At 42.4% G+C, this 17,917-nt stretch overlaps 1 protein-coding gene across 5 annotated transcripts in view; it reads left to right on the forward strand.

Moving 5' to 3' along the window:
• KHDRBS3 (KH RNA binding domain containing, signal transduction associated 3) overlaps positions 1-17,917 on the forward strand; it is a 238,863-nt gene that overhangs the window by 157,922 nt on the left and 63,024 nt on the right. For 3 of the 5 annotated variants that reach the window (XR_013277716.1, XM_077493375.1, XM_077493373.1), the window contains 2 exons: positions 10,304-10,386; positions 14,227-14,349. Coding sequence is in view for 4 of the 5 variants with exons in the window: in XM_077493375.1 (XP_077349501.1) it covers positions 10,304-10,386; positions 14,227-14,349 (206 nt within the window). In the remaining variant the exon portion in view is untranslated. The remainder of the gene's footprint in view (positions 1-10,303; positions 10,387-14,226; positions 14,350-17,917) is intronic. The other 2 variants (XM_077493374.1, XM_077493376.1) reach the window with 1 other exon arrangement.

Genomic DNA, 17,917 nt, shown 5'->3' on the forward strand with positions numbered 1-17,917 from the left:
TGACAGCCGTGTTTACCTACATGGGCATGCACAAGTGTTCTATGCATGCCCGTGTGGACAGCGCCATAGATGTCAACTAAGACACAACGGCTGCACCCAATGTAACATCCGTGTGGGTATGGGTCACAACTGGCACACGAGGCACCCCATTTGAATGAGACCTTAACCACTTAAAGGGTAAGTGCACCTTTACAGAAAAGCTGTAAAGTGAAACCCCCTCCACTCCACTGATCTGGACCGTGGCAATCTCCAGTTCTAAGCCTCGTTATATCCAAGCCAATTTATTTACTGCCTCTGACTACCAAGCTTGAGGCATTATTTACTTGCCACTGATCCTGGAACATTTCCTACTTCCACTCGCCACAATCCAGACCACCAGTGAACTGGCTCATTGTTTAGAAAGTTTGAAGATCCCTGCTATAAGCCAAGGTGTCTTCATGAACAGTTGGCATGGTGGTATTGGGAGATGTTTTTCATCTGTTTTTTTTTTTTTAATTATTTGGTTTCTGGATATACAGGCACAATATACATTTGAAAATATATGTCAGTTATTGTATATATATACTGTGCATTACATTTCTACAATACATGCTCATTTCCTGTGTAAGTTCACCTTACAGATGTTTCTGTAAAGGTGAATTTACACTTTAAGGACCGGAAGCATTTGTCCCCTTAATGACCAGGCCATTTTTTGCGATACGGCACTGCGCCGCTTTAACTGACAATTGCCCGGTCGTGGGGCACTGTACCCAAACAAAATGTATGTCCTTTTTATTTTTCCACAAATACAGCTTTCTTTGGGTTGTATTAGATCACCTCTGCATTTTTTATTTTTTGTGTTATAAGCAAAAAAATACCGACAATTTTGAAAAAAAAAAACAATATTTTTTACTTTTTGCTATAATAAATATCTCCCCAAAAAATAAAACAAATTTATTACTCAGTTTAGGCCAATGTGTATTCTTCTACATATTTCTGGTAAAAAAAAAAAAAAATCACAATAAATATATATTGATTGGCTTGCGCCCAAGTAATAGCGTCTATAAAATAGGGATTTTTTTTCTTTTTTTTTTAACTAGTAATGATGGTGATCTGCGATTTTTAGTGGGACTGTGACATTGCGGCGGGCAGATCATACACTTTTAACACTTTTTTTGCGATCAGAGATAACAATAGCCACTGATTACTGTATAAATGACAAGGGGTTAAATATGTGTCCTAGGGAGTATTTCTAACTGTGGGGGGATGGGACTGTCTGGAGGAGGAGACCGTTCATTGTTCCTAATAAGTAGGAACAACAAATCTGTCTCCTCTCCCCTGACAGAACGGAGATCTGTCTGTTTACATTGACTCCCCTGATTCTTTCAGGAGCGATTGCGGGGTGCCCGGCGGACATCGCGGTCATGCGCATCGACTCCATTGTTGTGCCGCGGGTACGCACATGCCCCCTGGAGCTCGTTGATTGGCTGAGGGGGGAGCCAATCTGCCACAGTATAACTGCAGTGGCTGGTCCTCAACTGGAGATGCTGGTGTGCAGAAAAATGACTATTGATCCTAGCATAAATGTATTCAGCTCCTAATTTCCTGCTGTGGGCTGACAGCACATTGCCTTTTCCTCCACCTATTTTTCAAGGAATGGTAGCATCATTGCCCATTTGTCTTTTGCTGAACTACAGAACACCTACCCATCCTTATCTGCTATACATAGGGGGAGGTGTTCTGTAATCCATCAGAGGAGAAATACACTTATCAGACAGATATAAAAAAAAACACTTTCAATAATTTGAGTTTACAAATACTATAAATGTATTTTTCGGTGTCCTCTTCAGGTACACGTATTAAGGCAGGCCATACATTATGCATTTGAATTTGATGGGTTGAGGGAACACACAACTACATAGGTTGAACCGGATGGACTGTTGTCTTTATTCAACCTGCCAACTATGCAATTCCTCCAATCAGAAAGAAGATTGCTTGATTTCCCTATCAACACAGTCAGTGTTGATGTAGGAATCCCTCGTGCAGTGTTCAGCTGATGGGGGGCCTTCCCTACTAATGGAATAGTTACATAGTACATAGGTACATAGTAGGTGAGGTTGAAAAAAGACACAGGTCCATCAAGTCCAACCTATGTGTGTGATTATATGTCAGTATTACATTGTATATCCCTATATGTTGCAATCGTTCAGGTGCTTTGAAACTATCGATGCCCCCACTGAGACCACCGCTTGTGGAAGATAATTCCATTATTGCCGCTCTTATAGTAAAGACCCCTCTACGTAGTTTAAGGTTAAACCTCTTTTCTTCTAATTTTAATGAGTGGCCATGTGTCTTGCTAAACTCCCTTCCACTAACAAGTTGTATCCCTATTGTGGGGTCACCAGTACGGTATTTGTAAATTGAAATCATATCCCCTCTGAAGTGTCTCTTCTCCAGAGAGAATAAGTTCAGAGCTCCCAACCTTTCCTCATAACTATTATCCTCCAGACCCTTTATTAGCTTTGTTGCGCTTCTTTGTAGTCGCTCCATTTCCAGTACATCCTTCCTGAGGACTGGTGCCCAGAACTGGACAGTATACTCCAGGTGCGGCCGGACCAGAGTCTTGTAGAGTGGGAGGATTATCGTTTTATCTCTGGAGTTGATCCTGTTTTTAATGCCAATATTCTGTTTGCTTTGTTAGCAGCAGCTTGGCATTGCATGCCATTGCTGAGCCTATCATCTACTAGGACCCCCAGGTCCTTTTCCATCCTAGATTCCCCCAAAGGTTCCCTCCTAGTGTAAAGATTGTATTCATATTTTTGCCACCCAAATGCATTATTTTAGATTTTTCCACATTAAGCCCCATTTGCCATGTAGTCCCACCCCATTAATTTGTTCAGATCTTTTTGCAAGGTTTCCACATCTTGGGGAGAAGTTATTGCCCTGCTTAGCTTAGTATTGTTCACAAATACAGAGATTGAACTGTTTACCCCATCCTCCAGGTCATGTATGAACAAATTAAACAGGATTGGTCCCAGCACAGAACCCTGGGGGACCCCACTACCCACCTTTGACCATTCTGAGTACTCCCCATTTATCACCACCCTCTGAATTCGCTTTTGTAGCCAGTTTTCAATCCATGCCAACGGAGCTTATTTTGTACAGTAAATGTTTATGGGGGAACGGTGTCCAATGCTTTTGCAAAATCCAGATACACCACGTCTACAAGCCTTCCTTTATCTAGATGGCAGCTCACCTCCTCATAGAAGGTTAGTAGATTGGTTTGGCAAGAACAATTCTTCATGAATCCATACTGATTACTGCTAATGATACCGTTCTTGTTACTAAAATCTTGTATATACAGTGATCTCTGCTTGGGGCTATAGTCATCAGTGATCAGGCAAACAAATACCTGACAGGCTATTTGATCGACTTCAGTACAACCAGCCTGCCCATAGATGGCCAAAATGTGGCCAGTACCTGCTGAACTGGCTTAAATTCAATCCGTCTTAAGCCATCTTAAATCAGTTTATTGTTACTGGTATACTGTAATAGTAATATTGTTGTGGTCTTTGCACCTTTCATTTTATTCAGCTCGCTGTCACTTTCTTTGTTTGTTTTTTGTGGCTCCCTGATGGCAGCTTCAGAAAGCTTCACAGCTTCTCTATATAGCCCTGTGTCTTGCCATGGGCAAATCACTAGTTACAGATTAAAATAGACGAATATTATCAGGTTACAACATTGTTTACTTGCCATGGGTAGCTCTTTGGTTCAGTAGATGTAGTGATTTTATGATTACATTGTATACATTTGTTTCTCAATATTTCCTTCAAAATTCATATTTTATAACTTTTCCAACTTTGTGAAATTCAATGTAATGAGCGTGTGCAGTGTGAAAAGGGAAATACAGTCCTAGAGTTTAACTCCACCTGACTCAATAAACTCCAATGCATAGCCATTCAAAGCCTTCATGCACCCTGGGTTTCTAGCTGTTGTTCCTCAGATCTATCTATATCTATCTATATATATATATATACAGTTGCAAAAAAGTATGTGAAAACTTTTGTAATGATATGGATTTCTGCACAAATTGGTCATAAAATGTGATCTGATCTTCACCTAAGTCACAACAATAGATAATCAGTCTGCTTAAACTAATAACACTCAAAGAATGAAATGTTACCATGTTTTTATTGAACACACCATGTAAACATTCACAGTATGTGAACCCCTAGACTAATCTCCGAGAGCTAATTGTAGTGAGGTGTCAGCCAACTGCAGTCCAATCAATGAGATGAGATTGGAGGTGTTGGTTACAGCTGCCCTGCCCTATAAAAAACACACACCAGTTCTGGGTTTGCTTTTCACAAGAAACATTGCCTGAGGTGAATGATGCCTCACACAAAAGAGCTCTCAGAAGACCTACAATTAAGAATTGTTGACTTGCATAAAGCTGGAAAAAGGGTTATAAAAGTATCTCCAAAAGCCTTGCTGTTCATCAGTCCACGGTAAGACAAATTGTCTATAAAAGGAGAAAGTTCTGCACTGCTGCTACTCTCCCTAGGAGTGGGCGTCCTGTAAAGATGACTGCAAGAGCACAGCGCAGACTGCTCAATGAGGTGAAGAAGAATCCTAGAGTGTCAGCTAAAGACTTACAAAAGCCTCTGGCATATGCTAACATCCCTGTTCGTGAATCTACTATATGTAAAACACTAAACGAGAATGGATTTCATGGGAGGATACCACAGAGGAAGCCACTGTTGTGCAAAAAAAACATTGCTGCATGTTTACAGTTTTCACAGGAGCACCTGGATGTTCCACAGCAGTACTGGCAAAATATTTTGTGGACAGATGAAACCAAAGTTGAGTTGCTTGGAAGAAACACACACTATGTGTGGAGAAAAAGAGGCACAGTACACCAACATCAAAACATCATCCCAACTGTGAAGTATGGTGGTGGGGGCATCATGGTTTGGGGCTGCTTTGCTGCATCAAGGCCTGGACGGGTTGCTATCATCAAAGGAAAAATGTATTCCCAAGTTTAGCAAGACATTTTGCAGGAGAACTTAAGGCCATCTGTCCACCAGCTGAAGCTCAACAGAAGATGGGTGTTGCAACAGGACAACGACCCAAAGCATAGAAGTAAATCAACAACAGAATGGCTTAATCAGAAGAAAATACGCCTTCTGGAGTAGTCCAGTCAGAGTCCTGACCTCAACCCGATTGAGATGCTGTGGCATGACCTCAAGAAAGGGATTCACACCAGACATCCCAAGAATATTACTGAACTGAAACAGTTCTGTACAAAGGAATGGTCAAGAATTACTCCTGACCGTTGTGCACATCTGATCTGCAACTACAGGAAGCATTTGGTTGAAGTTATTGCTGCCAAAGGAGGTTCAACCAGTTATAAAATCCAAGGGTTCACATACTTTTTCCACCTGCACTGTGAATGTTTACATGGTGTGTTCAATAAAAATATGGTAACATTTAATTCTTTGTGTGTTATTAGTTTAAGCTGACTGTGACTGTCTATTGTTGTGACTTAGATGAAGATCAGATCACATTTTATGACCAACTTGTGCAGAAATCCATATCATTCCAAAAGGGTTCACATACTATTTTTTGCAAATATATATACCCAATATATATACCCAAACCCCAAACATTATATATGTTTGTTTCAGACTAAAAATGGTGGTCGTTGCAATACAACATTTTTTTTTTTAATATATTGTGAATGATAATGTTACGCTGAGTAAATTGATACCCAACATTTCACACTTCAAAATTGTGCCTGCTCGTGGAATGGCGACAAACTTTAACCCTTAAAAATCTCTATAGGCGATAATTAAAAATATCTACAGGTTAGCAGTTCTGAGTTACAGAGGAGATCTAGTGCTAGAATTATTGCTCTCGCTCTAATGATCGCGGCGATGCCTTACACGTGTGGTTTGAACACTATTTTCATATGCAGGCGTGACTTATGAATTTGCTTCTGCACCCGAGCTCGGCGGGATGGGGCGCTTTACTTTTTCTTTCATCTATTTTACTTTTTATTTTTTACACTGTCCTTTTAGAAAAAAAATGGGTACATTTTATTCCTATTACAAGTAATATAAAAATCCCTTGTAATAGAAAAAAGCATGACAGGACCTCTTAAATATGAGATCTGGGGTCAAAAAGAACTCAGATCTCATATTTACACTTAATTTAAACTTACATTTACACAATTTTTAAAATAAATAAATAAATGTATGTCTTTTTTTTTTTTTTTTTTGCAAAAAAAAAGAATAAAAATTCCCCCTTTAAGACCATTGGGCAGAAATGACGTTTGACTCCTCCACACAACTGAGGCTCTTTGTAAACTCTAGAGATTGTGTGTGAAAATCCCAGTAGATCAGCAGTTTTTAAAATACTCAAACCAAACAACCATGCCACGTTCAAAGTCCCCTTTCTTTCCCATTCTGATTCTCGGTGGAACGTCAGCAAGTCGTCTTCGCCATGTCAAGATGCCTAAATGTATTGAGTTGCTGCCGTGTGATTGGCTGATTAGCAATTTGTGTTGCCTAGCAATTGAACAGGTGTACCTAATAACGTGGCTGGTGAGTGTATATATATATATATATATATATATATATATATATATATAGTCATGGCCCTATGACCAAGAGAGATATGGATCACATAAACACGTGACACATGACTTAAATAGACCTGAAGGGTGCCTTGGTGGTCTGGTTGGTATGCCACGAAAAGGGGGCATACCCAAGGTAAGTAATGGGTAGTTTATGAAGAAGGATGTGCTGAGAAGTGCTGAGAAGTGCCCTGAAAAAGGGAAAGGTGAGAGGGTATCGCGCACTGGACCGGCAAAGAGTATGGGCAAATGGGCTGCTTAAATGCCTTCTGGGCTCCTCCCATAAATTCGGGCCACCATACTGACCTTTATATATATATATATATATATATATATATATATATATATATATATATATATACAGTATCTCGCAAAAGTGAGTACACCCAGTAGCGTATTTAGGTTTTGTGCTGCCCTAGGCCTGACTAAACTCGTGCACCCCCTAATTTGAATATGACCCACCCCTTCCTGTCAAAGCCCCACCCCTTGCTGTTTAAGACCCACCCTGAAATTTCCACGTGGGGACACTAGTTCTGAGGTCCTGGGGGGGGGGGGGGGGTGAATTCCTTAATTTGCATAGATTTCCTCTCACTTCCTGTTTGGCTATGGGGCAGGAAGTGAAGGGAAATCTCTGCAATGGGACAGGGTTGGTAAAAAATAAACTTACAGGGTTTATAACCCTCCCTTATTCTATCCAAAATGAAAAAAAAAAAGTGTTGCCTATAGTTCTACTTTAAGCACACATTTCTGATCATTTTATGGAGAGGACTACGAAGATATAACCATGCCAATGGTGCAGCAGAAAACATATAGCACAGTGAGGAAGGTTTGTGGTCCTGGATGAGAGGACAGTCAAAATTAGAAGCGCCCACCCCCCCTACAGTTGCGGAATGCCAGCCGCCCGCATACCAGAAGCAGTGAGGCCGTTTTATGAGGTCACTAGAGGTCACTAGACTAATTTGCCTCTCAACCCAATCCGCCCCATAAGACTGGTGCTACACTAACAGCACAAGCCGTGGGGACTCTTTCCGTGCTGCCCCCCTGCAAAGTGCTACTCTAGGCCCGGGCCTTGTTGGCCTAGGCCAGGATACAGCATTGAGTACACCTCTCACATCTTTTCATGTCAAAACACTGAGGGAATGACATTTTGCTACAATGTAAAGTAGTGAGTGTACTTTGAGCTCGTATAACAGTGTAAATTTGCCATCCCCTCAAAATAACTCAACACACTGTAGACATTTTAGCCATTAATATCTAAACCGCTGGCAAAAAAAAGCGAGTACACCCATAAGTGAAAATTTCCACATTGGGCCCAAAGTGTCAATATTTTGTGTGGCCACCATTATTTTCCAGCACTGCCTTAACCCTCTTGGGCATGGAGTTCACCAGAGCTTCACAAGTTGCCACTGTAGTCCTCTTCCACTCCTCCATGATGACATCACGGAGCTGGTGGATGTTAGAGACCTTGCGCTCCTCCACTTAAAATTTGAGGATGCCCCACAGATGCTCAATAGGGTTTAGGTCTGGAGACATGCTTGGCCAGTCCATCACCTTTACCCTTAGCTTCTGTAGCAAGACAGGAGCAGCAATGTAAATATCTGAAATGAACCACTGCCTTGGAAAAAAGGAAAGGACAAACACAAAAAAAGGGTAGAATGTAGATCTGCGGCTCGTGGTGGTACATTTTGGCACCAAACATCGGGCGGCTCTTCTCTCTGGTATTGGTACTTCCCCCTCACTGAGCATGCTAAAGTGATGTTTGGGAGTGTTTTTGGCATATAGGCCCTTATAGATCTCACTTGGAGTGGATTATCCATCTTGTTGGTCTTCCCTGACATCATGGCTAAATACTCTATACCTCATACCTCATACCATGGTCCCACATGGTCAAGTACCAGGTAATATATTTAGTTATATGATTACAGTTCCATGTTTTTGCAATCTTTCAAGCACAGAATACTTGGCATAAATGCTAATTATACATGTTCACGTTCCTTATAGAAGTCCTTCAAGATGTTTATAGTTACTACCTACAACTGTGCCTTAGGGACCACCAATTCATGGATAATTGTGCTCCCCTGGTGTGGTCATATGGAGGCCCCATTTGTGCCTTATGCTGCCACAACTCCCGGAAAAGATACCCCTGGGGGAGTTTCCAGCTCCCAATTTTGCACTTTCATATGGCGGTTGGGAGTATTCCTCAGATAAGGGTGTATTCTCGATCTACATTCCCCCTTTTTTGTGTTTGTCCTTTCCTGGGCAGTGATCCAGAAACATATTTGTTTCATTTTGGATATTTGCATTGGTTCTCCCGTGAAGAGTGGATATAAATACTTCATGAAACGCGTAAAGCCTTTGTATATGCAATATTATTTATGTTATTCATATGTACAATTGTATATGTTCATGAGTTTTAAATAATTTTGATGCAAAAGGAAGTTCTCAGGTTGCGTAGGCTCAATCCCTCTCCACTGTCATGTATTATCATGTTCCTTTTTGTATGTAGATGAATTATACTGTGACATTACTTATTGATTTTTGTGATTTTTTTATGGTATGCAATAAAAGTACCTTGTCTTGACCACTCACCGTTGGCTGCGTGCTTAATACAAAGTCCCGCTCTGCCCCCTTTTTTGTTCATACATACAGGGATGGAGGCATGAAACCATACCAGGTCTTTGCCTCATTTAAAGTCCCAAAATTCCACCTTCTTTTTTGCCCCCCCCAAAAAAAAAAAAACTTCAGCAGCTACAAATACTGTAGCTGCTGACTTTTAATATTAGGACACTTACCTGTCCAGGGATCCAGCGATGTCCTCACCCGAGCTGATTCTTTAATCGGTGTTGAGTGGAGGCGCCGGCATCTCAAGAAAGGAAAAAAGGCGCATGCATGAGTCACGCTGCGCTTTGTCATTGGTCCCATAGCCTTCTGGGACCTGTGAAGTATCCCATAAGGCTTCGGGGGAAGGGGGTGGGGCCCAAATTCTGTCTCAGATCACTGCGTCAAAAGCAGGTACCCACTCCTCCCCAAAAGGTGCCAAATGTGGCAGTGGGGGGCAAGCAAGAGGAACTTCCCGTTTTGGGTAAAGTCTGACTTTAAAGCGGGAGTTCCGCCGTTTTTTTTTTTTTTTTTCAAAGCCAGCAGCTACAAATACTGCAGCTGCTGACTTTTAAAATAAGGACACTTACCCGCCTAGCGCGCCCGCAATGTCAGCACCCGAAGCCGGTCTCTCGATCGTCTCTCGGGTGCTGCCACCGCACTCTTGGGTATGGGAATCAGGAAGTGGAGCCTTGCAGCTTCATTTCCCGGTTCCCTACTGCGCATGCGCGAGTCGCGCTGCGCAATAAGGATGGTCCCGCAGAAAGGGGCGTCGATTCTGCGGAAAGGGGCGTCGATTCTGAAGATATCTATGCCGGAAGTGGGTGCAGATACCTGTACTGTACAGGTACCTGCACCCCCCTCCCCCCTGAAAGGTGCCAATTGTGGCGCCGGAGGGGGGGAGGGTTCCGATGAGCGGAAGTTCCACTTTAGGGTGGAGCTCTGCTTTAAGTAATGATAAAGTTATTGCTGAATTAATGGGTTCATAGCAGATATGTGATACCGGCTCTGGTCAATAGGGTACATAGAGAAGTGAGAGGGGAAGTATTTTTAAACTTTAATCCTCTAAATATTGTTTTCTTATTTCAGGAATACGATGATGGCTATGGAACGGCATATGATGAACAAAGTTATGAGTCTTATGATGACAACTACACTTCTCAAGTTCAGAGGTAAGGTGCATCAGCTGCTCGCCCTTATTATTTCTAACTATTTCATTGCTAGTGCACAGATTCATTAGCGTAATGAGAGCAGATTCAAAGCTGCTTCCTGTGCACTTTCCCTTATAGGCCATGTGCTCAGGGGACTTATATAAGCAATTACGTGTGGCATTCACCGAAGCAACAAATTTCCCACCTTAAGAAAACAGAATCTTTTTTTTTTTTTATTAAAATGGCTATAGTAAGACAGAATGCATGTGATTAATATCAAGATTTTATTATGGGAGCTTATGTTTTTGGAACTTCCGTTTGATTTGTAAGCACCATATTTGTTTTTGACCCTATGCATAGCAAAATAAAAATGGGATCTTCTCATTAAATTTTTATGCTTTACCTGGCAAGCTGCTGTACAGCTGTCTAAATCCGTTACTGGCTATTGCAAAGACGTTAAAAAAAAAAAACATTGAAAGACTCACCGCAAAGCTACTGGCATTTTTATAATGTTATTTTAACGTCCAGTGTGCATGGAGCCTATCGCCGCGTTACTCACGATCGGACTTTCTGCCGGACCAGAGTCCGTCAGATAATTTGATTGTGTGTGGGTTCCAGCGGACTTTCTCTTTCCAAAAGTCTGGCGGACCTAGAAATAAGCCTGGCTTCAAATTTGTCCACTGGACTCGGCTTTTAGCGGACAATCCGTTCGTCTATGTGCTAGTCCAACAGACTAAAGCCGACGCTAGGGCAGCTATTGGCTACTGGCTATGAACTTCCTTATGCTACGTCATCACGTTCAATTCCGTCTGACTTTTGGAGTGATCGTGTGTGGCCAAGTCCGTCCGTTTGAAAGTCAGGCGGACCTCAGCTGCAAAGTCCATTGGATTGTCCGCCGGACCAAGTCCGTCGAAAAGTCTGGTCGTGTGTAGAGTGATACTAAAGTCTTGTTTTTTTTTTCAATAAAAATACCAATACCAACACCTGCTCTGTTGCAGTTGATTTTGCACAGAGCACCCCGGATCCTCCTCTTCTCGGGTCCCTTATTGGCACTCCTGACCCCTCCCTCCTGTTGACTGCCCCCACAGAAAGCAGCTTGCTATGGGAGCACCCGAGCCGCAGCTCCCTGTGTCCATTCAGACATGGAGCCGCCTTCCAGCCCTGCCCCCTTTCCCTCCTCATTGGCTCACTGACTTTGATTGGCAGCAGCGGGAGCCAGTGGCGCTGCACTGCTCTCTGAGCCAATGAGGAGGGGAGTCCCAGACAGCCGAGTCTCTTGTGCAACATAGCTGGATCTAGATGGACCTCAGGTAAGTATTAGAGCAGCTGAGGGGGGCTGCTGCACACAAAAGGCTTTTTATCTTAATGCTTAAGACCATGTTACATGTTACACCCATATTTAGGGTGTAACATGGTACCAAATAGAGGCCCCACCCGGAAAATGGCATCCCCTCTGACAGTATGCAGGGATTCATGTCCCCTGCAGCAGCTGTCAGATTTGAAATCGGCACAGGTGTTTGTGGCTTCGCCTGCACAGCTGCATCATTAATTCAGAGAGATCTGAGAATGAGTAAACTACAAGTCCCTTCTACCACCACGGCAGATGGACCTGTAGTTTTCAATGGAACACAAGTGGTGATGATCACAATACTCGTAGTCCTTTGACACTTTCTCCAACTCTCTAACTGAAAGTCCATACCTCAGTACAGACATAAAGCTGGAAAGAGTCTGCATGTGCCTGGCATTGCAATGTTGCAATGCTTTGCAGACTGTTCTTTTTATGCAATTCCTGTCCATGTGCATTTCTTTTTTAAGTGCACCTGTATCTGTGCATTTTTTTTCATAAAAACTCAATTTCAGCATCCATAAATTGTGACCAATGAATTCTGTGAAATAAGAAAGAGCAAAAAGTAATATACATCTATCTTCTTTTGTTTTAAAGAATCTTAAAGAGGAAGTAAACCCTGATGGCTTTACTTCCTCTTTGATTCCCTGCAAAGGTAAAGCATAATGGACTACTATGCATCGCATAGTAGTCCATTATGTGTCACTTACCTGACACAGGAGCCAACAAAGTCACCGATGTCCCCTGTAGTCCGGAGTCTCCATCTTCTCGGTGGGTCTCGCTGCTCCGGCGCTGTCATTCCTCTGAGCCACGATGACGTCACTCCCGCACATGCACACGGGAGCCACCACTCGCGGCATATCGGCTTTAACTGCGGCACGCTCAGTGCGCCTGCGTGCCACTGTCTACGGCGCATGCACCGTAGACAGCGGTGCCTGTCTTTCGGCAAATATCTCATAAACCTTGTAGGTTTAGGAGATATTTCTTGGACCTACAGGTAAGCCTTAATCTAGGCTTACCTGTAGGTCAAAGTGGTTTGTAAGGGTTTACAACAACTTTAAAGAGATATTATAGTCTTTTTTTTTTTAAAGAACAAACATGTTATACTTACCTGTTCTGTGTAATGGTTTTGCACAGAGTAGCCCGGATCCTCTTCTTCCCAGGTCCCCTGCCGGGCGCTTCTGGCCCCTCCCTCCTGCCAATGCCCCCACAGCAAACAGCTTGCTATGGGGGCACCCAAGCCAAACCGCTGCTCTGTGTGTCTATTTAGACACAGAGCCCTGGCTTACCCAGATCCCCTCTCTCTCTCCTCATTGGCTCACTGACTTTAATTGACAGCAGTGGGAGCTTATGGTGCCCGCTGCAGTCTTAGCCAATAGGAGGGAGAGTCCCGGACATCCGAGGCTCTCATGCAACATTGCTGGGTCAAGATGGGGCTCAGGTAAGTATTAGGGAGCTTATCTTGCATAGAATACATTAAGATAAAAAAAACTTCTGCATTTAGAACCACTTTAAGAACCTTCTCATTTGATGTACTAAAGGAAAATAGGCTGTGCAAGGGAAGTTGCACTTTGCAAGGGGATGTTTGCCCAGAGCTTAGTAAATGTGGCCAATTTTTGGCAAATACAGGAATACCCCACTTTTAAGTACACAATGGGGTTTATTTACTAAAGCTGGAAAGTGCAAAATCAGGCTCACTTCTGCATAGAAACCAATGAGCTTCCAGGTTTTATCACCAAAGCTTAATTGAACAAGCTGGGGTTAGAAGCTCATAGGTTTCTATGAAGAAGTGAGCCTGATTTTGCACTTTCCAGAATTAGTAAATAAACCCCATTGCGTCCCTTTTTCAGTGTTTTAGGATTTGATTACATTATTGAATAATTTCTATTATTATTTATTATATTATAAACTTTATCATACCCGGGATGTCTGCTAGACTGGTTTGAAGAGATTTAAGAGCGTTATTCCTAAGAATTACAGGACTACAATATAAAACGCCAAATTTCCATGCAAAATAATTGTACCGCTTTCAGCGCCTAAAACCAGAATGAATCATACCGCCAGGGAGGTTAAAGCACAGACAGATTTATGCCATGTATTAAAACATATGTACAGGTATATTACTGTTTATACTTTGGACTTTCATATTTTACAGAATGTATTTATCACAATTTACAGATTCTGAAATTTAGTTTTAATATCAGGGGAGGCCTGTCCATTAAGGGTGCACAGACGCCGCCTCCCCTTTTAATCACCGCCACCATCCCCTATTCATGCCTCTGGCCCTTTTCAGAATGCCGGGCACATGAATTACAGCGGAAGGTTCTTTTTTTTTTTTTTTTTAAGCACATGATTAGAGCCAGAGGCTTTAATAGGCTTCAAAAAATGGTGGGCTCCAGACACAGAGCACTGCGCTCGGAGCTCACCCAGATGTGTTAGAATAGCAAATGAATATTCGCTATTTTATCATTGAATCAGGAAGCATGGGTGTGAAGCGCATTTTTCCCTATTGGCAGACAGGAGAAGCGCTCTGATTGGCCGTTGAGGAGGAGGGAAGAGACGGAGGCCCCCAGGCAGGGGAAAAAGAGGCCCGCTCATGATGCCCGCAGAGCAGAGCTGGGAAGCCGCCCGTGGTTTAGGTAAGTGCACCGGCCGACCGGCCCTACCCGACCCGGGGTGGTGGATAGACACTGTTTCCCACCCCCCGAAAAAAAAATGACCACCACCCGCCACTGTTTAATATGTTAAATATGTGTTTAATGATTGAAATAAAATTCTGAATTGTGTGTGTGTATATATACACTGATTCAGGTTCATGGGTTCTACTAACGTTATGACCACCCTTCATAACCCATAGAGGCATGGACTCCACTAGAGCTTTAAGTACTGTAAGATGCGAGGTGGGGCCTCCATGGATCAGACTTGTTTTTCCAGCACATCCCACAGATGCTTAATTGTATTGAGATCTGGAGAATTTGGAGGCCACGTCAATACCTCAAACTTATTGTTGTGTTCCTCAAACCATTCTTGAATTTATCAGACTAGGCCACCTTCTTCCATTCCTCCATGGTCCAGTTCTGATGTTCATTGTAGGCACTTTTTGCTGTGCACATGGGTCAGCATGGGTACCCTGACTGGTTTGTGGCTATGCTGCTCCATACACAACAAACTTTGATTAGCTGTGTGTTTTGAAACCTTTCTATTGGAACCAACATTAACTCTTTCAGCAGTTTGAGCTACAGTAGCTCTTCTATTGGATCGGACTACATGGGCCAGCCTTTACTCCCTATGTGGATCAATGAGCCGTGGCTGTCCATGACCCTGTTGCTGGTTCACCAGTTTTCATACCTTGGACCACTTTTAGTAGGCCCTGACCACTGCAGACCGTGAACATCCCTCGAGAGCTACAGTTTTAGAGTTGATTTGACCCAATTGTCTAGCCATTACAAAGTCGATCAAAGTCAATGAAATCTTTACCCTTTTTCTGCTTTCAACACATCAACTTCTTGGACAACATGTTCACTTGCTGCTTATTATGTCCCACCCACTTTAAGGTGTCATTGTAATGAGATAGAAAAAACAACAGTCGCCCATGGGTAAAAGGTGAAAGTGCATAAGCTGGAGTATAACAACAACAAAAAAACAAGGAAAAGGTGAAAGAAAAGGGAGAGAAAATAAAAAGGATAAGAAATGTGTATAAAATGTGGATAAAATGCCATGGGGTGTACGTGTAGAGATGAATGAGTGTACTGGTGAGATAATGTATATAGGTATAAAAAAATATATATATTATATATCAAAGTGCCTACCAGCTAGTTGGACCTCTCACCTGTGTGTCAAAGGCACAAGATGAGGGGAAAGTTTGCCATGCCAAAACCCCCGCCTAAATACCCGGATGTCCACCGCAGGCTCCGCCACTAAAGTCATGGATTTGGCGGTCAAGAGGAGGACCCGCAATGCGCCCGCCATACACGGCGAAACACAGTCGCGATCCCCGCCCACTGCCTAGGTGACACACTGCACACAATTGATGGGGAGACCGCCGAAATGTGGATGTCTCCTAGTGGGGGTAGAGGCATGATGCTGATGCACTGGTGGCACCACTGATCCAAAAAAACAAAGAGACGGAGACAGCAGACAGAAAACTCCCCATTTGTGCATTGCAGCTCCCGGAGGAAAAGCGAACCACCATCCCCATTGTAATGAGATAATTCAAATTACCTTTCAATGGTCATAAAGTTATGATTTATCAATATTTATATATATATATATATATATATATATATATATATATATATATATATATATATATATATATATATATATACACAGTGTCTTGCGAAAGTATTCGGCCCCCTTGAACTTTTCAACCTTTTGCCACATTTCAGGCTTCAAACATAAAGATATACATTTTTTTGTGAAGAATCACCAACAAGTGGGACACAATTGTGAAGTGGAACGAAATCTATTGCATTTTTGAAACTTTTTTAACTAATAAAAAAATGAAAAGTGGGGCGTGCAAAATTATTTGGCCCCCTTGCGTTAATACTTTGTAGAGCCACCTTTTGCTGTGATTACAGCTGCAAGTCGCTTGCGGTATGTCTCTATCAGTTTTGCTCATCGAGAGACTGAAATTCTTGCCCATTCTTCCTTGCAAAACAGCTCAAGCTCAGTGAGGTTGGATGGAGAGCGTTTGTGAACAGCAGTTTTCAGCTCTTTCCACAGATTCTCGATTGGATTCAGGTCTAGACTTTGACTTGGCCATTCTAAAACCTGGATACGTTTATTTGTGAACCGCTCCTTTGTAGATTTTGCTGTATGTTTGGGATCATTGTCTTGTTGGAAGATAAATCTCCGTCCCAGTTTCAGGTCTTTTGCAGACTCCAACAGGTTTTCATCCAGAATGGTCCTGTATTTGGCTGCATCCATCTTCCCCTCAATTTTAACCATCTTCCCTGTCCCTGCTGAAGAAAAGCAGCCCCAAACCATGATGCTGCCACCACCATGTTTGACAGTGGGGATGGTGTGTTGAGGGTGATGAGCTGTGTTGCTTTTACGCCAAACATATCATTTTGCATTGTGGGCAAAAAGTTTGATTTTGGTTTCATCTGACCAGAGCACCTTCTTCCACATGTTTGGTGTGTCTCCCAGGTGGCTTGTGGCAAACTTTAGACGAGACTTTTTATGGATATCTTTGAGAAATGGCTTTCTTCTTGCCACTCTTCCATAAAGGCCAGATTTGTGCAGTGTACGACTGATTGTTGTCCTATGGACAGACTCTCCCACCTCAGCTGTAGTTCTCTGCAGTTCATCCAGAGTGATCATGGGCCTCTTGGCTGCATCTCTGATCAGTCTTCTCCTTGTCTGAGCTGAAAGTTTAGAGGGACGGCCAGGTCTTGGTAGATTTGCAGTGGTCTGATACTCCTTCCATTTCAAAATGATCGCTTGCACAGTGCTCCTTGGGATGTTTAAAGCTTGGGAAATCTTTTTGTATCCAAATCCGGCTTTAAACTTCTCCAAATAGTATTACGGACCTGCCTGGTGTGTTCCTTGGTCTTCATGATGCTCTCTGCGCTTTCAACAGAACCCTGAGACTATCACAGAGCAGGTGCATTTATACAGAGACTTGATTACACACAGGTGGATTCTATTTATCACCATCAGTCATTTATGACAACATTTGATCATTCAGAGATCCTCGCTGAATTTCTGGAGTGAGTTTGCTGCACTGAAAGTAAAGGGGCCGAATAATTTTGCACGCACCACTTTTCAGTTTTTTATTTGCTAAAAAAGTTTAAATTATCCAATAGATTTCATTCCACTTCACAATTGTGTCCCACTTGTTGGTGATTCTTCACAAAAAATTAAAATTTTATATCTTTATGTTTGAAGCCTGAAATGTGGCAAAAGGTTGAAAAGTTCAAGGGGGCCGAATACTTTCGCAAGGCACTTTATATATATTTACAATATTTGGTTAAATGCTGATATGCTTTGAGCATAGTCTGTTTGGAAAACCATGCTGTTCTTTAAACAACTGCTTGCTCAGAAGTGATTGTTTTTGGTTGTACACATAACAATCACACATTGTTTTCTACAGTTTTATGTATTTAAAGTGGAAGTAAACCCATGGATTTAAACAGTTAAGAAAAAAAGGCATGCCGGGAATGCTAACTGCACATTGGCTGTGCTCTCAGCCAAACTATCAAA

This window comes from Lithobates pipiens, unplaced genomic scaffold (genome assembly GCF_037356315.1).
Source record: "Lithobates pipiens isolate NorthernLeopardFrog02 unplaced genomic scaffold, aLitPip1_a1.2 Scaffold_19, whole genome shotgun sequence".
In the NCBI taxonomy this organism is placed as follows: Eukaryota; Metazoa; Chordata; class Amphibia; order Anura; family Ranidae; genus Lithobates; species Lithobates pipiens.